The sequence below is a fragment of the Pseudonaja textilis genome, chromosome 3 (assembly GCF_049901715.1).
Source record: "Pseudonaja textilis isolate UNSWEBS1 chromosome 3, rPseTex1.2, whole genome shotgun sequence".
In the NCBI taxonomy this organism is placed as follows: Eukaryota; Metazoa; Chordata; class Lepidosauria; order Squamata; family Elapidae; genus Pseudonaja; species Pseudonaja textilis.
In genome coordinates, this window is record NC_141992.1 from 52,605,443 (window position 1) to 52,627,799 (window position 22,357).

General features: G+C 38.1%; 1 protein-coding gene across 2 annotated transcripts in view; it reads right to left on the bottom strand.

Moving 5' to 3' along the window:
• EPS8L3 (EPS8 signaling adaptor L3) overlaps window positions 1–18,792 on the bottom strand; it is a 29,149-nt gene extending 10,357 nt beyond the window's left edge. Inside the window, exons 1-14 of one of the 2 annotated variants that reach the window (XM_087929707.1) lie at window positions 18,705–18,792; window positions 17,752–17,810; window positions 16,447–16,511; window positions 11,717–11,781; window positions 9,930–10,088; window positions 9,480–9,629; window positions 8,386–8,462; window positions 8,143–8,258; window positions 6,953–7,047; window positions 6,108–6,231; window positions 4,628–4,692; window positions 2,534–2,608; window positions 547–695; window positions 92–194 (exon numbers count right to left, since the gene is read on the bottom strand). In XM_087929707.1, coding sequence (XP_087785833.1) covers window positions 92–194; window positions 547–695; window positions 2,534–2,608; window positions 4,628–4,692; window positions 6,108–6,231; window positions 6,953–7,047; window positions 8,143–8,258; window positions 8,386–8,462; window positions 9,480–9,629; window positions 9,930–10,088; window positions 11,717–11,781; window positions 16,447–16,511; window positions 17,752–17,768 — 1,260 coding nt within the window. In that variant the 5' untranslated portion in view covers window positions 17,769–17,810; window positions 18,705–18,792. Of the gene's footprint in view, window positions 1–91; window positions 195–546; window positions 696–2,533; window positions 2,609–4,627; window positions 4,693–6,107; window positions 6,232–6,952; window positions 7,048–8,142; window positions 8,259–8,385; window positions 8,463–9,479; window positions 9,630–9,929; window positions 10,089–11,716; window positions 11,782–16,446; window positions 16,512–17,727; window positions 17,811–18,704 lie in introns of both variants that reach the window. The other variant, XM_026707333.2, reaches the window with a different exon arrangement.
• Between the last annotated feature and the right edge of the window lie 3,565 nt (window positions 18,793–22,357).

Here is a 22,357-nt window from a genome sequence, read left to right on the forward strand (position 1 = left end):
GAAACTCATAGCCAGCCACCTGCTCCCCATAGGGTGGCTCTCTATTACTTCTGCTCTGCCTGTGGTTGGCTACCATTCAGGAGTGACTCACCTGAGCCATATCGCTGGATCTCCAAGTAAATCTGGGAGGTATCCATCCATCTGAAAATACGGGTATATAGGGAGGGAGGGATTGTCCATTTGGAAATTCTTCCCTGTGAGTAAGAAGACAACTTATTGAGTAATAAAAATGTGGATCAATCTATAATAGAGCCAGATTTTCAAGGTGTTTCCTTCAGAATTTTTGTTACAAATCCATTTGAACGACAGGGCTATTGAAAATTATACAGTGAACAAAATGCAGGCTTACCATGGATTAACAGGGATAATTTCAATGAAGAACAATCCTGCTAGATTTGACCCAAAGTCCATGTTGCTACCTTTGGCAGTGGCTTTGTATGATGCTCTGGATATAGTAAGTCGTGCAATGGCTGGTATTCTCATTTGACCTAGTTTCTTATCACATTATAGAACCAAACCTATTGCACAGGGCTTGACAACTCTTACCTGGTTTGATTCCAAGCAGTTCCCAACTTCTTCCAAATAATCTGCTCATCAGAATTCAAGGAGCGCATGAGCAAATTAATAGCTGCAGGTGTCAGCAAGGGTAAGACTATAGTAGAGGCCAGATTCATCATGGGATACCAGGTTAAAATCTGAGGAGCGAGAATACATGTTATTCAGGGAATACAACCTGACTGTTAATCAAGCCTTCGAGGAACAGAAGGGCTTGCAAGTAGAAGTCACAGGTTTATTGTTGTACTTTCTTATGGCCCATTGAATGCTTTCAAATAGAGTTAAAGTTCTTATTGCTTAACATTCAGAAGGCACAGTATAGCTATGTCTTTTTTCCTGCATATTGGAATTGTGTTTAGGAAAGAAAAAGATAAAAGGGTAAGAAATGCAATATGGTTAGAAATGGTGCATGAAGTTATCTGGATTATTTCTTGTATTCCATGTACGAGGCAGAGTAATTGCCTAATCCAGACCCTCCCTGGAATCATCTACATAGATGTGATAAAAGGGATTTCCACATGTGTCATTTTTTTGCAGTTAGAGCAAGGGTGTCAAACTCAAGGCCTGTGGGCCAGATCCAGCCCACTGGGTGCTTAGATCCGGCCCACAGGGCTGCCCTGGATACAGTGAAGGACTGTCCTGCAGTGCCTCTGCCAGCTGGGCTGTGGGGTCCCGCTGTCCTGGGAGCTCGAAGGCCAGGCTGGGCACTTGCCCTTTGCTGCCTAGGGCTCTGGACAACCTGCGCCACCATCTGGGGGTCCTCCTCATGGCCTGAGAGGGATGACAAGGGTTTGGCCCTCTCTCTGGTCTCACCTTTCTCCGCTGGAGACAATGGATCCCCTCCCTCAGCCCAGAGGTGGTATTCAGCAGGTTCTGACCAATTCTGGAGAACCGGTAGTAGAAATTTTGAGTAGTTTGGAGAACCAGCAAATACCACTTCTTACTGGCCCTGCCCCAATCTATTCTCTGCCTCTTGAGTCCCAGCTGATCGGCTGGGTCTTCTTTTGTTGCCCTGCACAGGAGAACAGAGCTGGAAAGCAGGTTAGTGGGGTGGGGAGGGAATGGGGATTTTACAGTATCCTTTCCTTGCCACACCCACCAAGACACACCATGCCCAAGTCACGCCCACAGAACTGGTAGTAAATTTTTTTGAATCCCATCACTGCCCCGGCCCTGCCCAGGTCAGCATAGACACCCCAACATGTTTGATGTCCAGCTGGCCACGCCCACCCTGGCCACATCCACCCTGGCCACACCCCTGAGGACAAACACAACCCTGATGTGGCCCTCAATGAAATCGAGTTTGACACCCCTGCTTGAGAGATTTCTAATGTGTCAAGAAATATCTACTCCTCTGGCCTTTGATAACAGCTGCTTCCTGTTTGTCATCTGTAGAAAATGAGGTATAAACAATGCTGGAAAACATGCAGGACACTTGCACTTTGAACCTGAATATTAGAAAATATGATTGCTGGAGCATGGAAAACACCTATCAGAAATCTGGGATACCTAATTGAATTAGGAAAAAAAAACCTCTCTCTCATGGTAACTGCAGCCCGATGCTATATGCTTACGAAAGATTGAAAACTTTTTATGGACTTTTTGCTGACAATGGACAAAAATGAACTTTTGATCTCTGGATCTCTTGACTAAAAAGCTGAATATGGGAAGAAGGAAACTATATTATGCAAAAGGGGAAGAAGTGGTAAAAATGGTTTTCGATTGCTGCAAAGGAAATTGGAGGCTGCTTCTTAAATTTTCCTTCCCCTCTCTTTTCTTTATCTGTACTGTTTCTAGCATTTTCTTTTATTTTTTCCACTTTCCTTTTATATATTTTTCTTGTTTATCTTTTAATGATAAAAACTTTCAATAAAAACTGTATAACGAAAATGCACTCTATTTACAAATGAATCTTTTTTTAAAAAAGAAGACAGTCGCCAGAAACCTCTGGAATTTCTCGCCTGGCTGCTATACTCACAGTTCTTAGAGTGGAGAAGATGAGTTTGGTCAATTCAGGAGCACTTGGCTGTTGTATGGTTTGATCAAGGTCCCCCTGCAAAAAAAAATATATATTATTATTTCTACAGTTTAGAAAAACAAATTCACAGATTGAAGAAGGAGGGAAGTAAACCATTAACTAGACCACATCAGGTTATAGAGTTATTTTTGTGCTTCAAGATTAGCAATACTGGGAACCTTGATGCCAACCATTAGGAGGGTGCAAGAATGGAGAAGGAAGGTGGGCTTGGTTTCATTAGAATCTGGGCAAGGAACCTACAACGGTCCCACCAGCCCATACCGTGCCACCCCATTACACGTTTTTCATCCGTGGCCTTCTTAAAATATCCTAGGGCGCCCAGGGGAAATCACACGATCCTTGGTTGAGAACTGTGGTTTAACAAGCAGTATGAACATATGTTATACATCAGGGTTTGTTGCATCCTTGTGTAAATTACAAATTACAAATCACATTTAACAAACCATCAGTAAGCAAAAAACAAAACAAAACGGGTAATATAAATTGCAACTCCAGCTAGTGAGTAACTACTGAGAACTTGGTCTCCTTTCCCCATCATCAATAACACAATTTCAATTATTAGTTGGGAAGCAATACCAGATGTTGGTCCAGGGAACCAAGAGCCACTGGGGACTGTTTCTTTCCTCTCTTTCTAGCAAGGCCATCAGCAAAGAAAAACGAACTTCCCATCCACTAGAAGAAAATGCTGTTTCAAGCGTTGCTCATCTCGTTCTCTATTCTTCAGCCCTTTTTCCACCACTCGCCTTTCTTTACTGTTCAGGAAGCTCACTTAACACAAAGGTTGTGTTGCACAACATATTACTGACCCATAATTACACTGCAAAATGGCTATCAAATTAATTTTAATTCTTGCCCAACATACTGAACCGTTAATAAAGTGTTCCAGCTAGATTTGGACAACAAATTAAAATAATCTCAGGTTAAGTCTAGTTTATGACACAGCTCTAGCCATGGTATTATTATCAGTAATTTTTCTCCTTCCGTTTTTTTAAGTAGTAGAAACATAATACTGTACAGATGAACAAAAAAAGAGGGAATCTTATCCCTCTCCCTTCTGTTCGTTTCTTGGGATCAGATTTTTACATCCAGCCATTTTAGTTGCCTATGAGATAAAAAAGAAACAGGTAGAATGGGATAATTCAGATGTGAACAAACAAAACAGGAAAGAATATTGATGCCCCAGCCTTGTGGAAAAACACAACTGTGGTAGTTATGAAATAAAGAAATAGGAGAAAATGGCAGGAGATAAAGATCTGATCACATTTGGGGTCTTAAGATCAAACTAAAGAAGGTAAAAAATATCATCAGAAAAATAATTTAATGAGTGGCTTTTTACAGTAAATAAGAGACAGGGGGATTGATCTGTTTATGGATCATAGGAAAGGTTGAAAATAATGTTTAGGAGCCTTTACTCTTCCCCCAAATGATCCCAGTCCAGATTGTTCCAGTTGTTTCCACTGGGGAATAATTCTAGTGATTCACGTTGGGAGATGAGAAAAGGATCTGTTCCAAATTACAGTCTGGACCAGGGGTCTCCAACCTTGGCAACTTTAAGACTTGTGGGCTTCAACTCCCAGAGTTCCTCAGCCAGCAAAGATAAAGTCAGTTGTGTATCATTTGTGCATCATGCTTGAAAGCATAAATGTGCATAGAATTGTAATTACGATTTAATTGAGACTTTCTTTGGGAAACCATTCTCATCTGAAAAGCTGGATTAAATACCAACAAGCATATACAGTACAGTTAGATACTCCATACAATTACATTTGCTGAATGTATGGGTAGATTTACAGTCCTCTAGTTTCCTAATTTCTTATCTGATTAACCATAATTTTACAATTGGTTACAATACTCCTAAATTAATTCCACAGTGGCAATAAACAGCTAGAACTAAACAGAATGGAGTTCTTTGTGCTGCTGCCCTAGATATTTTGCGTTGCGGAATTCACAAAGAGTGCTTTTCATAAGAAATGTACCCAACTGTATTGGCAATAGAGAAATCTCTGCCAAGGTCAAACAAGTTGCAAAACCTACCAGCAAATTGAAACTGTACTTGACCTTCTGGAAGCAGTCTCTAAACTCAGATTCTGAGGGCGATGCTGCTGAACCAGAGAGAAACATTAGAAAACTAATCCAGAAGATAAAAGAAAATAAGGTTATAGACAGGTATCTGCACAAGCAGGAGATTCAGGTCTGATAGTGGTTGCACACTATCAGACCTGAATGTTTTACACATGCACACACACACACACACACACACAAACATACACAGGGTGGGTGGGATGCGGGGAACAAACACATTTGCATCCAGTTACATCAAAATAATCAGAACATAATGTTAACTAAACTGATTTAATTCCAATTTTCTTGCTTAGTTAAAAGACAGTCTAAATTTGAAGATTTGCCAGGGATGAGATCAATGAAATATATAAAGCACACTTTTCATACTCAAGAAAACTATATGAAAACCTGAGATGTGCCATTCCAGCATTGAGAGAAACAAAGTCATAGGATTTAAATTGTATAGAGCTAGGCACTATGTTATAATCTGGATATTCTTTGTGGACCTTTCGATGAAAAATGCACTTATGTTTATGGTTTTGGAAATTAGATAGGATATAATTATAAAATTCCAATGTGCTTGTTTAAAATTTTCAATAAAATCATATAATAAATTGTATGGATCTAGAACACAATCTATTTAAATGTGAAATTGATGATCTAACAAAAATAGAACTTATTATTAAAATGTGTCTCCATAATAGAGGATTGGTGAACAGTCAATGGAACACCAATGTCTTATAAGTGAACTAGGAAATCTTCAGTGATGATGGGATACAAACAGAAAAGTGATCACAGATTATACAATAATATTCAAGAAACTGAAAAACCAAACAGGCTGTATATAGCTCCAGAAGGATATATCAAAAATAGAGAGAACTGGTGATCATAGAGGACATGAATTTCACTGTAGGCAAACACACATCTATGTTGGCTCTTAAATTAAACCTTCTCTAATGTGAGATGACTAGGATTTACCAGGCAAAGAGTTTGAGATTGTGATAGAAAATCAAGCCATGAGTAAATGAATGGATGGATGGATGAATGGATGGATGGATGAGGCAAAATCTATGATTAAGGGAGGAACTGAATTTCTAGGATTGTAATGTCCTAGGAGTTAGGTAATTCAGTAAAATGATTAGCAGTAGAATTGTTCCTGACAAAATGCATATCCGATTCAAATGTCCAATGCCCATTGGGAACTTCAGAGTAAAGAGTTTGTAGCATGTCTCATATTGCTTGTTTGTTCCTTTGTGTCATTTCTGTCTTGTTCAGAATACTCTGAAAAGAGACTGTTTCTTAAAGCTGCCCAAAGCTTCAGTTCAAAGACTTCAGTCAAAGAAAGTTTGGATTAGAATCAGTTTATGTGTCCCCCGCCACCTCTATTTTCCATAAGGCCATGGAAATTTAGAAATTTACAGTTGCCTACTTGCTGCTAGTTTGGTGGTGTTACCTTGATTGTTATCACTTTCCTTTCCTTTTTTCTTTTTCTTTTTCTTCTTGTCACTCAGGGTGCCGTTCTTTTGTACTTTTCTTGCAAAGAATTCTATATCATCCAGGACATGGTTCAGGATCTCCTGCTCGCAACAAGAATCCAAATCAAATACTGTATTATTGACAGTTTTTTTGGGGAAAACCACTAACAGTGTACATTTTTCCTGCCATTCAGAGATTTAGCATTTAGGTCATGCTTTCAATTTGATGATGGCTTAATTTACTTTACTTGGTTCCTTGTCTAGATATGGGGGGGGGGGAACCTAATCAAGAAGTGAAATTAATTAGCTATATAGAGATATCTTCTCTCATTTAAATGTTATTGATTTCCAGATCAAGGTACCTCTTATTCTGGCTTGTAATCCGGGCTTCTAACTAAACATCTTCCTCTACTATAGTTCTTTACTATCTTTCTAGACAATTTCTAGAATCTCTTGTCACACTATCTTAGAAGTTGTGCTTCACGATTAGAATCTCTGTTCATCAAAACATTTAAATACAGACTTTGAACCAACAACAATAGTTCCTATCCTCAAATGGGAGATTTCTAATTGGGGTCGAACTAAAATTCATACACTCTCCAGGCAATATGGTTAACCTAAGGAGTTGTGGATTTCTAATCCCAAATAAATTGGGAAATATCTTCTCTTACACACTTTCCAAACTATGCAGTTTTCTTGCCCTACCTGTTTAGATAACAATGTCCTGCTCTTCAGTTCCTACCCTCTAGAGACAGGACAGGGAAATGGGCTGTAGTGTGGGGCCAGCAGAGAGATGGTATCCAAGAAATGATGGAGTACTTACAATTTCCATATATTTATCCTGTGACTTCGAGGAGAGTTTAAGATCTTCTTCATGTGTTTCATACTTCTGCTGCCGGTCAAATTGCTGTTCAGCTTCTACAATATTCAATAATCAATGTGTCTACAATGTGTCAATAATGCCCCAGCTGATTTTCCATTTTAATTCCTTGCCCCAAATATGTGTACCCCCGTTGCTTCTAAAAAAGATACTAAGTGGTAAAAGACATAGCTGTTATCACATAATGAATGGATATCACTTAACCCTGGATGTCTTATAATAGAAGCTGTGAAAATCAATTCCTACTAAATCTCGGCTTTTAGATCCTAGGCTCAATCTAGAAACATATCCAGATTTCACTCTTGAAAATTTTTCTATCTAAATTTCCATTCTCTGACTTGCTTTTTGCCTGAATAGAAGCATCTATTTCTGCATTAAGCTTGAATCTGATTGTCCTTATCTTACCTATCACTGACAATGGATTTCCACTGCTTCCCTGATTTATTTTTTTTTAAAGGAAACACATTACTGAAAGCTATCAATTTACTGGTGACACTAAATCTGATCTTTCCAGAACATTTATCCCAATAATTCCATGCATATATTGAAAAGCAGTGGGAGATAAGATAGAATATTGAGGAAAATTACAAGCAAATGGCCTATTGTTCAGTAGGAGTTCCTAAACTTGAAGCAGTAGACTACAATTCTACTGTATTTGCCATTCAGAGCATCCAAAATTGGAAACAGTCCAAGAATACTTCAAGCCTATTTTACATCTATCCCATGTAAATAATCTAATTCTCTCCTTTGGTCATATTTCCATATGCTGTATATTATGTGTTAGATTGGGTAGATCGGGCTCATTGAGACGTGAGACCAAAGTGAACAGTCAGCTCTTTATTGAATATACAGTTCTGTCCACGACCTGCGAGCCGCTCGGCGGCCAATGATAGCGCTTTGAATTTCCCGCAATCGGCTTGGCCAATCGCAGTAGATTTTTAGCGCACCAATCACAGAAGTTTAGTTGACCAATCGGGTTGTGGTCTGCGTGGACCAATCAGAATTCAGGATTTGGAGAATGTTAATATAGAACATTATGACAATACACACCTCCTTCCATCCTTTTACTTTATTTAGCATGCATGTTTTCCATTAATAGGCAACATTCCAGCAGAAAGGAATTATACACTTACCATTGAATTCCATGTAACGTGACTCCATATCCCAAGGAGAATCATGAGGAATTCGTTTGCTGTTGCCAATGTAAGATGCTCTGTTTTGCTGATTCAACATGTTCTCCAAGTTCACTCTAAATTATAATAATAAACCTACATCATCATCATCATCATCATCATCATCATCATCATGTCTTGAGGTAGGCAATAAAGCATCTGCAATCAAAAGTTAATATTGCAGATGTACAACTTTTCCGTTACCTGAGCATATCATGAGTCTGACGTTCAGTTCTCCATTCCTCCATAGCTTTCTGTATTTTAGTTTTCAACAAGTCAGCCTAAAAGAAAGAAGCAGTTTTCAGCTCTCTCTGGATTTAGACCTACTTTAAACTGGAATGACTACTGTTATTGTCTGATACAAATTGTTCTGCGCCACTGTGATTGTAAAAAAGATGCTGAGACTCTAGAAAATGTACAGATAAGAGCAACAAAGATGGTTAGGAGACTGGAGGCTAAAACATATAAAGAAAGGTTGCTAGAATTGGGTATGTCTAGTTTAATGAAAGAAAGGATTATGGGAGACATGATAGCAGTGCTACAGTAACTAAGGGATTGCCACAAAGAAGAGGGAGTCAAGCTATCAAGCTATTCTTCAAAGTGCCTGAAAGAAGAAATAGATGGAAGCTAATCAAGGAGAAGAGCAACCTAGAACTAAGGATATGTTTCCTGACAGAACAATTAACCAGTGGAACCACTTGCCTTCAGAAGTTGTGGAAGATTCACAACTGAAAGTTTTTAAGTAGAGATTGGACAACCATGTGTGTGAATGTTTTCCTACACTATTTCTTTTACAGAAATGAGCAGAGGGTTGAACTTGAAGATCTCCAAGGTTTCATCCAACTCTATTATTCTCTTATTTTGTACTATCCTATGACAATAGAAGTACTACAAAGTGTTTCCTTTGGATAACCTTTTGATAATTATGTGGGATGTAGGACTCATACCCGAGCAAATTATTTCCCACTCCTATAAGATAATAAGGAACAAATTTCTTTTTACTATTTACCTTATATTAAACAGTAGGAAGAGAGAATGCCATAGGATTTGGACTATGGAAGGTTTCCCACATGTTTATTAAAATCTAACAATCAGTGTCTTGCTGCCAGAGGGCAGAAATTTCCTAACTCTCCTATTGCCATAGATCCAAATAAGATTTTCTAGGACTGCTATATTTTAAACAAAGGTGTCAATTTCAGATATATTACATGTGGCTATGGATTTCAGAGGAACCTGCAGTTTGTTTCTAGGTCACCTTCAAATCTGACCCCTCCAAATTAAAGACATGCTGTAGTTACCCCAATTTGCTCGCATTGAAAGAGCAAGATACTAATTTTCTGCTGGTTCGGATCTTTCACAGAAATGGCCAAGATGGAGTTGTAAATACAACGGTTAAGGATGGAGACCCAATCGTGGATATCTTCCAAGGGATAGCAATCCAGCTCTTCCTGTAGGCAAAACAAACAAACAAACAAACAAACATGTAGGATGTAGCAGAAAAGACCATTTTGCCGCCTTCCAGGACCAAAGAAAAGGACACAACTTTCTATGCCAACAATCCATGAGGAACATGAGTATACAGTAGTTCTTTGCCATTCCTTGGAATTTTAAAAGTCTTATTTAATAGAAATATCATGGCTACTGTTCAGATATTTAGTCTCAGATGTCCCAGGTACCCATCCCAGCTTGTAAGAAAATATTGCAGTGCAAATTGGGTGTGAAAGAAAATGTATAGAAGCTCTGTTTACCTCAGCCTCTATGTCCGTCAGCAGCAATTTGTTCTCCTTGATCTGCAAAAGCATGTCTTGGCCCCACACTTGGCTTTGGGCATCCATCATTTTGAGTCGTTCAATACAATTCTCTACATTGTTGATTTCTTTGCCATCAATAGTACAAGTCAAAAGGTGCTGTGGATCAAATATGGACTTTGGTTCTTTAATGCATAATCTGAATCTACAGGTAACTGTTGTGAAAGGATCAGTGTATAAGAGGCACTAGGAAGTACTGTAAGGAAGGGCCATCTGCGCTGCATATAGAGCATATGCTATTAACTTTAATTGCTTCAGTATAATAAACAGCAACATTTTTCAAATGATTAATTTATGGTGGGAATTTTGTTCAACAGAGGAAAAGTATAACTCATTTAACTATGTAGACAATCACTGATTACATAACTGTTTAATATTTGTAAGTAATTTAGAGTTGTTATATTACTGTAAGAAAGAATGAAAAAAGATTAAACATTAAAGATAGGGAAATTAATATTCCATCTACAGGAAAACACTTCTAAGTTTATCTTATTAAAATTCAGTTAAATATTAATCACTCAAAAGATAGAGGCTTCTAATGCTGAAATTCAGAATATCTTTCTGTCAAAAGACTAGGCCCCAATGATCTTTTGTAGATATTCAGACAAATGTGTATCAGAAGTGAGTTCCCACCTGTGATTGTACGTATGCAACATGCTTAGCCAGGCTAATTACATGTAGCTGCATTCATTCCACATGAAGCACAGATAGGGGTGGGTTTAAGATTGAATAGCATGGTGTGAAAACCAAGGATGTTTGGTTAGTTTGGGATTCAGTACATTATTCAAAGAAAATAGAGTTCAGCCATCAAATTAAGCATGCTGTATGAATACAGACAATAATAGTTTTGCCCTAATTTATTTTCATTCATCTGGTGATATGAAGGCAACCTTTGAGTATACAGGTGGTCCTCTACTTCCAACTATTTGTTTGGTAACTGAAGTTACGATAGGACTCAAGAAAGTGACTTAGAGTCAGTTTTCACAATTATGATCATTGCAGCGTCCTTGCAGTCACATGATCAAAATTTGGCTGCTTGGTGATCACCATGTATTTACAAAAGTTGCAGTGTCCTGGGATCACATGATCACCATTCACAACATTCCCAGCGGACTTCCAACAGGCAAAGTAAATGGGGAACAATGGATTCATTTTACAACCACATGATTTACTTAACAACCATTTTGATTTGCTTAATGACTGTGGCCTAAAAGGTCATAAAATAGGGCCCAAGTCATTTAACGACTGCCTCATTTAGCAACATAAGTTTCTGTCTCAATTGTGATTGCAAGTTGAAGACTTCCTGTATAATGAAATTGTAAACTTACTAATATGAATGAATGGTAAATTAAAAATGCAAAAGTTAAGGATGTTATTTAATGCTGAGATTCTGTTCTTCCCCATTCTATAAAATCATTTGAATGCCTTTAAGAGGTTAAGACCAGAGAACTGGTAAAGAAAAAGTCAGCCTGCATGGAAAACACAGGGTTATGGAATAAGACAAAATCTTGTCAAGCATCATATTTAACTCTACATGCAACGCAGGAAGTCCAGAATCAGAGCATTTTGAAGCAATGACCAGATAATCTCCTCTTCAAGAAGATCAGCACAAATGGACCCAAACTTCTTTCACTGAGCAATGGATGAGGCTTATGTAAAACGCACTCATCTTCTGCAACTAAGCAGAATGTCAGGGACCTTCCTGGGCGTCCAAAGGTTTTTCCTACCTCCACCCGATGCCGGAAGTCATGATCAGCCTTCATTATAGCACTACTGTACTCTTTTCTCTGACCTGTGAGGGAGGGAAAAAGGCAGAATTCAACTCCAATTCATCCGGATGACAATCCGATCACAGTTTGTAGTGGATACCACGCAGAGATAGTAATCAGCAGGTTCTGACCAATTCTGGAGAACCGATAGCAGAAATTTTAAGTAGTTCAGAGAACCGGCAAATACCACCTCTGACTGGCTCTGAGATAGCATGCCAGAAAAATAATGACAATGAATCATGCCCTTCATCCATGAAGCAACATTGACAGATTTTATTTACCACGTGTTCCCAGATGGTATCAGAGGGTTGAAGAAATAAAAGAGAGCATTGGAGGAATATCTGATGGACAGTGAAGATGATGCACTGAAGCTAGCATATAATGAAGGCTTGCTGTGTACTGGATAGATAAAACTGATCTATAAGAAAGGCCAAATAAAGAATAGAAAAGAGGCACAGCAAGGCAAAGTGTTATTAAAAATAGCAGACAAAGCAGATAACAAGACCTGACAATGGCTAAGAGCAGGAAAGTTGAAGAAAGACAGAGGGGCTAATTCTGGCTATAAAGACCAACCCTGAAGAACATAGGCATATAAAGGCAAAATTGTGAAGACAGCAACAGACAGCAAATACTGCTTCTGCAAAGAAGCTAAAGAAATAGTGGGCCACCTGGTTAGCTGCTGCAAGGAGATCACACAGACTGACTACAGACAATGGCACAACCAAGTAACAACAATGATGCTTTGGAATATCTTGAAGAAATACCATTTGCCAGCAAGCAAGAACTGGTGGGACCATAAAAAAGATAAAGTAGTATAAGACTACCAGAGGGACTGGAAGAGAACTGATGTGGTTCCCTCTTCAAAAAAGGGAAAAAAACAGACCCAGGAAACTATAGACCAATCAGCCTAACATCAATACCCGGGAAGATACTGGAAAAGATAATAAAAAACAGATCTGCCAATAGCAGTTAACACAGGTTTGTTAAGAACAGATCATGCCAAACCAATCTTATTTCATTCTTCAACACAGTGACTAAATTAGCAGACCAGTAAAATACTGTGGACGTAATATATTTAGATTTCAGCAAGGCATTCGACAAAGTAGACCACAACCTACTACTTAGTAAGCTAGAAAAAAGTGGAATAGATAGCACCACTAGATGGACTTGCAACTGGCTGGCAAACCATACTCAATGAGTAGTCCTTAATGGGTCTAAGGCTACATGGAGGGAAGTAAGCAGTGGGGTGCCACAAAGTTCTGTCTTAGGCCCAGTACTCTTCAATATCTTCACTAACGACTTAGATGAGGGAATAGAAGGGGAACTTACCAAATTTGCAGATGATACTAAGCTGGCAGGAATAGCTAACACCCAAGAAGATAGGCTCAAGATCCAGATGGATCTTGACAGACTAGAACACTGGGTCGTTTCTAACAAAATGAAATTCAATGTAGAGAAAAGTAAAGTCCTACACTTAGGCAAGAAAAACCAAAAGTACACATATAGACTGGGTGAAACCAGGCTCAATAGCAGTAACTGTGAGAGGGATCTTGGAGTTTTAGTGGACAACCAGCTAAATATGAACCAGCAGTGTGCAGCAGCAGCTAAAAAAGCTAATGCAATCCTGAGTTGTATTAACAGAGGGATACAATCAAGATCAAGGGAAGTATTGAGGCTTCTGGTTTGAGTCTCTTCGGCGACAGACCGAAATCTGTGATTGTGTGCAGTTTCGATCTGTGCTCGCCGCCAGAGCACCCCGAGCTGGCTGGTTTCGGGGCTAAGCCACCCCATAGAGGTGGTGAAGAGGGGGGAGACTGCCAGCAGGGTTGAGAAGAGCCGCATCTCTCCTCCCCAGCTGGCCATTACTCCCTTTCCTGAAGGCAGTTGCAGCAGAAATGGCCACCTCAAAGAAGAACTGAACCAGAAAAGAATGTGCAGGAGGAAGATAAGAAGAGAAAAATTTGGTCAACCAGGTTAAACTGAAAAAGCAACAACGTAAGGTACCCTGGAATTTAAACTAAATACCATTGTTCTCAAAGAAGATTTCAAAGCAGCGAAAGAGAGAAAAAAGGGAAAGGATGAGGGTTTTTTTCTTCCCTTTCATATACTGACAGCTAAGAGACTTAAGCAAGAAATTGGAAAAAAAATCCACTTTGACATTAATAGGCATTTAAGCTGAAAATAAAAGTCAAAGGGATAATAAAGATTTCTGGATATTTAAAAGTTTTTAAAAGCAGGAAAGGAGAAAAAAAAGAATACAAGGGTAGGATCTGGAAAAATGGAGGACACTGCCTGGAACTAAGGAATGGAACTGTAACTAAAAGGAACTTACAGTGAAACTTTAACAAGATTCCCCAAAGATTCATCCTAACTGAAACTTGGCAACAAAATAATAGAACCCCGGGAAGAGAAAGTGGAAAAAAGAAGCAAGAAGAAACAGCCTTGGATTATTTGGATTACTTGGTGATTTTTGGTTTTTGCATCTAAATGACTAAAATTAATCAGGTGGTTGTTAAAAAGTGTTTAAAATGGCATCACTCTTAGAAGAACTGAAAATGGAACTTAAAAAATGGAAAGAAGATGCACAAGAAGGGAGAGGTTCTTTTGGTTTCGTATTTCAATTCTTAGAAATGGAGATCTGGAACTACGAGAAACAATAAGAAACGCTTGCAGAAAAAGATCGGGACAAAGAAGAAGCCATCTTGACTAAAATGATGGATAAAATATTCACTGTAATGTAGTGGAATGTTTGTTAATAAATGAATGAATTAAAGTGAATGAGATAATTAAATTAGGAAAGGATGGGAACATTTTAATTATTATTACTGATTTATAAAAATGTGAGAAATATGGAAAAAAAGAATTAATTATGGAAAGTTCATAAGTGTTCCCAATATTTAATTGAAAAGAAAAGTTAAAGATGTTAAGATTTTAATGAATATTAATGATAGAATTGAATTAGAATGGAATGTGTGATTTATTTACATATATATAATCTTTTCTTTTTAAGAATATAGTGTGTATTTTAAGAATGTACCAAGCAGAATTCGATTGGAAGTTATGTATTGTATTGAATGCTATAATCTTAAAGGTATACATTGAAGCTTAAATAAGAGTTTGGATGGATAAAATTAAAAGATATAAAGGTGTCATACTCCAATTAGTAACTACAGACGAAAATTTGTTTAATGAGAAAAGATAATATGAAATTGCAACAGGACAGACAAAAGTATAAATATAATGATTTGAATTGAGATGAGATAATTAAAATACAGTTGAGAAAATTAAAAGAGGGGGAAAACTATGTAGTAATAAGATATGGAATAGAACATAAAAATGAGCATGAAATTGAGTTTGTGTCTGTATGAAGAAGTGATAACCTGGGACCATGCTATTTTCAAAAAAAGATGTTTTATTTGTATTTTGTTTTTGTGAAAACCCAAATAAATTTTTTTTAAAAAAAACATCAAGGGAAGTACTAATACCACTCTATAAAGCCTTAGTAAGACCACACCTACAGTACTACATCCAGTTTTGTTCACCACATTATAAAAAAGATGTTGAGACTCTAGAAAAAGTACAGAGAAGAGCAACCAGGACGATTAAGGGACTGGAGGCTAAAACATATAACAAACGGTTACAGGAACTAGGCATGGCTAGTCTAGTAAAGAGAAGGACCAGGGGAGATATGATAGCCGTCTTCCAATATTTGAGGGGCTGCCACAGAGAGGAAGGGGTCAAGCTATTTTCTAAAGCACCTGAAGGCCAGACAAGGAATAATGCATGGAAACTGAACAAGGAGAGATTTAACCTGGAAATAAGGAGAAACTTTCTGACAGTGAGAACAATCAACCAATGGAACAGCTTGCCTTCAGAAGTTGTGGGAGCGCCATCACTTGAGACTTTCAAGAAGAGATTGGACTGCCATTTGTCAGAAATGGTGTAGGGTCTCCCGCTTGGGCGGGGGGTTGGACTAGATGACCTACAAGGTCCCTTCCAACTCTGATTATCTGTTATCTGTTAAGATGAATACATGTTCTGGGATTTTAGAATTCAAGCAGACAAGTACCTGCCATATAACACCAAACCTAACAATTGTTCATTAAAAAATAATCTGGATAGTGGATATTGCAGTACCTGGAGATAGCAGAAGAGAAGAGAAAGAACTGGAAAAAAATCACGACATACAAAGATCTGCAAATAGAAGTGGAACAACAGAGGCAAAAGAAAGCAAAGATAGCAATAGAAGCCTCGGTGCTATTCCAAAAATATCTGGGGCAAGACATGAAAACTATCAGCATTGACAAATCATCCTTAGTCAATTGCAAAAGGCGACTTTCCTTGGAACAGCTTACATCCTGTGACAATACCTTTAACACATCAAACAATATCTGCCTATCCCAGGTCCTAGGGAAGGACTTGATAGGGGGATAAAAATATTAGATCCAGTCTAAACATCTGGTTGACAATATGATAGTCGTCGTCATCATCATCATCATCTTCATCATCTGGTTCTCTCAAGGCTATTTCTTGACATAAAAGAATTATACTGCTATGTAAGAAAATAGACAATGTACAAATGGTAGCTACAACTACATTTTTGCTCCTCTGATTTAAAAAAAAAGTTATTTTAGGCCCTAGGATATAATTCCATTTGAATGATCTGGAAAGAGGAGAGCAGGCCTTACGGTAAATGGCTTTGCCACTTGGCCTGGACATGCTGTTGGCTCTGCTGAAATCAGTTCCAGTGTCACTGTGGAGGAAAAAAAAACAAGGCACATGAATTTAATTTTTAAAAGGTCTACTATTCACTTAATTCGTGATTCTAGACAAAATGAAATGATCTGCTCTTTGAGATGCAGTGTGAGCTAAATCTCATTTTAAAATGTCTGTAATAAAAAAAAATCCAAATCTTTTTGATAAAGACTTTTGACAAAGTCTTTCTAGAATCTGTGTCTATACTACAGACTAGTTTTTTGTGGCAAATTCTCAATAAGACTGAAATATATAGGAATAAAGTTTTAAAATTTACATTAAACAATGACTAAAAGAGAAAATTTATGTAAGATGATATATTTCTGGTATTTAACTCCAGATCAGTTGTCAAGAATGTATACAGGCATTTCAAATGAATGGAAAAGAAGGGACATTTCATCATTTATGGTGGTATTCAGCAGGTTCTGATCAGTTCTGGAGAACTGGTAGTGGAAATTTTGAGTAGTTCGGAGAACCAGCAAATACCACCTCTGACTGGAGATTTTACAGAATCCTTCCCCTGCCACGCCCACCAAGCCACGGCCACAGAACCGGTAGTAAAAAAAATGTGAATCCCACCACCGGGTGGACGTGTGATAAAACAAAGAAATATGGATCAGGATTCAAATTTTAATTTTTAAAGTTAATATAAAGAGAAAACGAGAGACTTTTCTTTTGGGTTTAACGGAAAAAGACCTGGGGGAAAAATTCAGAACTTTAATGTTGACGGAAACAAGAATACGGTACTTTATGCACAGAAATGGAAGGTCACCTCAAACCTCACAATGGATGAATGGCTGCAGAAACTGATGGGAGTTAGCAGAGACGGCTAAATTGACTATTTTGATCAAGGCAAAATGTACAAATACTTTTATTTCTATTTAGAAACAGCTTCTTGACTTTGTGCTTGAGGTAGAAAAAAAATGAAATGTTGATTTTGGATTTTTTACGGATTAAATAGAGTTGTTGTTATAGAAATGGCTAATTCATACAATTATGTAAAAGTAAAAAGTTGCTGTTTGATGTTAATGCTCAATTCTACTGCACCAAAGGGAAGTCCATGTCTTTTTTTTCTTTTCCCCCTTTTCTTTCTCTCACTTTTCCTTTCCCTTTTCCCTTCCCTCTTTCCCCAACTATTTACTTTTGTATTTTCTTTGTATGCTAATTATAAACTAATAAAAAACTATTAAAAAGATTTAAAAATATAGACTTACTCGCAATAAGCACCATTCCTATACCTGAAGTGATCTTCCATTCTGAATTCTGAGTATACAGTCTTGTTTACCAGCCAGAGTTCCTAGATGGATAGCCATATAAATTGGATTAATAAATATTCAAGACCTGCATTTTAGAAAACATTTCTGCTATTGTGATCATTAATCTGACTGGTAGCAGGCCCCATGATGTCATGTTGCCAAACTTTCCGGCATACAACCTGGATTTTAACTGGAGATTCCAGAGACTGATTCCGGGGCTTCCTGTAGGCAAAACCTGCTATTCCTACCAAATTATTTATTTTTATTTGATTTGATTTGATTTGTCAATCGCTTACAAGATAATAGGCATAAATATAAACATGAGTTAGAATACAGGAAATCGGTACAAATAAATGGGGACAATAGGACAGGGATGGTAGGGACAATGGTGCACTTATGCCCCTTGCAGACCTCTTAGGAATGGGGTGAGGTCAATAGTGGATAGTTTAAGGTTAAATTTAAAAATTTAAAAATCACAAGATAGTCATTTCCTTTAATATGACAAAAGAAAAAAAACAACCCACCAAGGAATTTGTTTTTTATGCAATAACTTTAAAGTCTTCTTCCTTGTTCTTTCTAGCACTGGTGTGTCTCTTTCCATAACCACCCATGTTATTTTGTCTTTCCTTTCTATCTGAGACTTTTCACCCTTCTTAAATTATTGTAAAGAATAACATTACCGTAAGAAAAAGATACCCTCCAGTTGACTCATTGACTTTCTTTTAAATTTCCTAATCTGGAATTTCTAGGTAGTCTCCTTTCCAATTACTAATCTAGGCAACCTGGCTTAACTAAGATTAGCCAAGATCCATTAAAGGTTATTGAGGCTTTGAGGCTGGGTTTGGTTCTACGTATGAACAAGTGAACTTGAGAAATCTGCGCCATTCGGCCATCAACTAAAGGGAAGTGGAGTAGGATTTAATAAAGCAGCTTACCTTCTGAATTGTTGTGGTAACAGGTGGTTTGATAGAACAAACACAGGGTTTCCCTCTGCGAAGCACACAGAATCAGGAAAACAGCCACAGAAAGGCTTGTGCCTGCGCCTGGAACATGGTTTCCGGGCCAGACTTTGCCCCTCTGTTCAAAGGAGCATTAATACACAGAATAAAGGGAAGTATTCGGAGAGTGAGAGGGCAAAAAATAGGCATTAAAGTTTCAATGCTGCATGACGCAGGAGTCACACCCTGCCCTTTGGTCTCTTCTCTGCACAGATAAACCACCCACCTCCTTGTGTGCTGACCCTACCACAGCTACTAGAGAGTGGCCCAGCTTAAAGAAGAAGGTAAAATTTTTTTACAAACTGACATAAAGTAAGAAAAAGTGTGTGTGTGTGGGGGGGGGGTGAGGGAGTCAAAGAAAGCGCTAAAAGTACAAAACAGGGAAAAGTAGAAGAAAAATAGAAAAGGAAAATAATACAAAGAAATAGCTTCCTATCTTCTTTACAGCAGTTATGAGTATAATTACAAATTTCCCTTTTACTCTACGATTACCGCATACTCTTTTCTTTCTATAATCCATCCTTTTTAATCTCCGAAACCATAAACCATAAATTCATATTTTTCATGCAAAAAGTCTATAAGGGGTTTCCCATGAGCAATAAACATAAATATTGTTTTGTCTCTGATCAAAGAGGTCAATTTATCCATTTCAGCAAGTTCCATCCTTTTCGCCAACCATTCCTCCATTGTGCATAATGTTGAATCCACCCCCCCTTTTTGTGCATAAAACAATTTTGCTACAATGGGCATTTCCCTTGAGGCAGTGGGGTTTGAGCCCTCATGTTAAGTTGGGTTATAGGGTTAAGATGCCGTTCAATTGAATTTCTCCCTGAGCTCCTTTGATCTGATCCTTGGACGGATGTGGGAGCCCCCTGATTTATGGGTAACCATTACACCTGCAATGGCTCATTGGCTAACATCCATAAATCATTGTGAGCATATTGCATCTGTCTTTCAAGATCCTTTATTGATTACTGTTCTGCTCAAACTATTAGCCTAAGTTATAAAGCACCATATGGCTTGTCCTCTAGCTACTTCTTATGAGTACATTGTCAACGTAAAGAAGGTGCAACTCAGCTCTTACTTGAGCAGCTACGAAGCACAGCTTAGCCTGTTTCTAACAAAAATCTGACAATTAGCTGCCGAGAGCTGTGGCTGATTTAATAAATGGCTAGATGGATGGATTCAACCAACTGTTAAAATTTGCTCTGGTTTTGTGGAAGTGTTTTGTCTTTAAATGCAGACATGTGTGACACTTGTGCAAAACCCAAAAAAACCCAAAACACCTTTCGACAGATGCCTAAACCTGCCGGTGCCCCAACCTCTTCTCCTGGCCCCAGCTGGAGGTTTTCCTATCATCTGGTGATACATGGTGGGAGGAGAAGAGAGAGAAACAAGTCTGGGAATATCCACCAATCCTCATTCTTAATTGTATCCTGTACACAGTAAATAAGGATGCACCATTTGCTGGCATCAAGTTTCTGGCAGGATAAGGAGCACCAAGAATTCAGCAAATATTATGCTGATAGAATTGATTGTGGGATGAAAGACTGGGAGGCCCTTAGACTCAACCATGAGAATGAAGTCTTAGTAGCTATAGCTATCAACAAATACGGGTAGACTTTGGCTTACAACAGTTCGTTTAGTGTCTGTTCAAAATTACAACAGCACTGAAAAAAGAGACTTATGGCCATTTTCCACAGTTTCAACCTTTGAGGCACCCCCATGATCAAAATTCAGATGCTTGGCAATTGGTTCATGCTTATGACTAATGCTGTGTTCCAAGGTCATATAATCCCCCTTTGCAACCTTTTGACAATTAGAATCAATGGAGAAGATTCACTTAACAACCGGGTTACTAACTTATCAATTATGATCATTATCATTTAGTAACTTTGGCAAGAAAGGTTGTAAAAATGGAGCAAATCTCACTTAATAAATGTCTCACTTAACAACAGAAATTTTGGGCTCAATTGTGGTTGTAAATTGAGGACTACCTGTAGAACGCGTTCACACAGTATCTGTTTTCATTTCTCAATCCTAGCTACACATTTTGAAATTTACTACTTTCACTCTTCCTGATTTCAGAACGCTGAGAACAAGAAGGGAATACAATGAGGCAGTCAGTGCTTCCTCCTGCTGACCAATATGAGGATATAAAAAATAAAATAAAATTGCCCAGAAACTCCTGAAGTTAAAACAAAACAAAACAAAAACCCCTTCTTTACTCTTTACTATTTCTTTACTAAAACCTCTAAGCTATGCTAGTTGGAAAACTCTGGGAGTTGAAGTCTGCAACCTCCCTCAGATTTTATGGATGGGTAGAGGTTGACAAGGGCATTAATGATTGTAAGCAAAGTTTCCCGGTCCAGGAAAAGAAATAGCTTGTGCACAAGTAGTTGTGCAAAAGCCTTCATCACCAGAGTCTCCATGAACAGCGAGACCAGCAAATCGCAGTCCAGTTTTGTCTGGAAAAGATGTATTCCATTTAGAGCCAAATATGATATATCCTGGTCTCAATTGCCACACAATCCAAATACATGATCTCTGTGTAGGATTCAATCTATAGCTGTTTTCCCCCTTCTGATCCTCACAGCCTCCAAAAACTGTGTCATGATCTCCACTTCATTTCTTGTCTGAGTAGAGTGGAGATATCTGCATATTAACTTTCTGTGCTGATAAAAAACCCTCTCTGCTTCATGGAGCAATGAAACAATAAGGGAGAGAAGATTAAGTCTTTTGGTGGCCAAATCTTGATTTCTCCTCATCCACCAATAACAACTGGAACTGGCCACCTAAAGGAGAACCACTGCAGAACAGTGCCTCCTAATCCTATAACTCATTATTAGCCCAGGAAAATACCAGGGTCATTGATATTGAAGGGCACTCCCAGGCCCAATGGAACCAGAATAGCTACACTCATTCTATCCCACTTCTTCCAAATATTACCAACAAGAATGATCAGTGCTGGTTTGGTACCACATCCAGGCTGAATCCTGACTTTAAAAAGTCACATCATCCATTTCCATCAGGGTTGCCTGTAATGGCACTCCAACTACCTTCTCAGCAAGCTTCCCTGAAAAAGGAAAAGTTGGAAATCAGCCAAAGCAGTTCATCTTCACTGAAAATAATAATAGCTTGTTATCATTACTCCTTGTTTAGGGGTACAACCTTTTTTGTGGGTGAGAGTATAGTGTTGCCATGGTGTCCTCTAGGAAGAGAAATATGCCTGCACAGAAACTATAGATACTCATTCCTACAATCCCCCTGGATGCTTTAATCAAGACACAGACCATCATAAACACTGATTCTTTAAAATAATTATTATTGCATTTGTTTTGCAACATTTGGATATGTAACAGGTTTAGATTTTGTCCCCACCCAAAAGCAACAATAAAGACTATTATTCAATACCCATTTCAGTCTTTGGAGCTAATTTTCTGCATGACTCAATGAACCTATGTTTAATTCAATTATAAGCTTGGATAGGTGGGGGCTTCATTTTTCTTCTGAGTAGTCACCTTTCTGGAGGAAGGATAGAGTATAAATGAAATAAATCAATAGTTTTCCCCACAAATCCAGCTTTATTA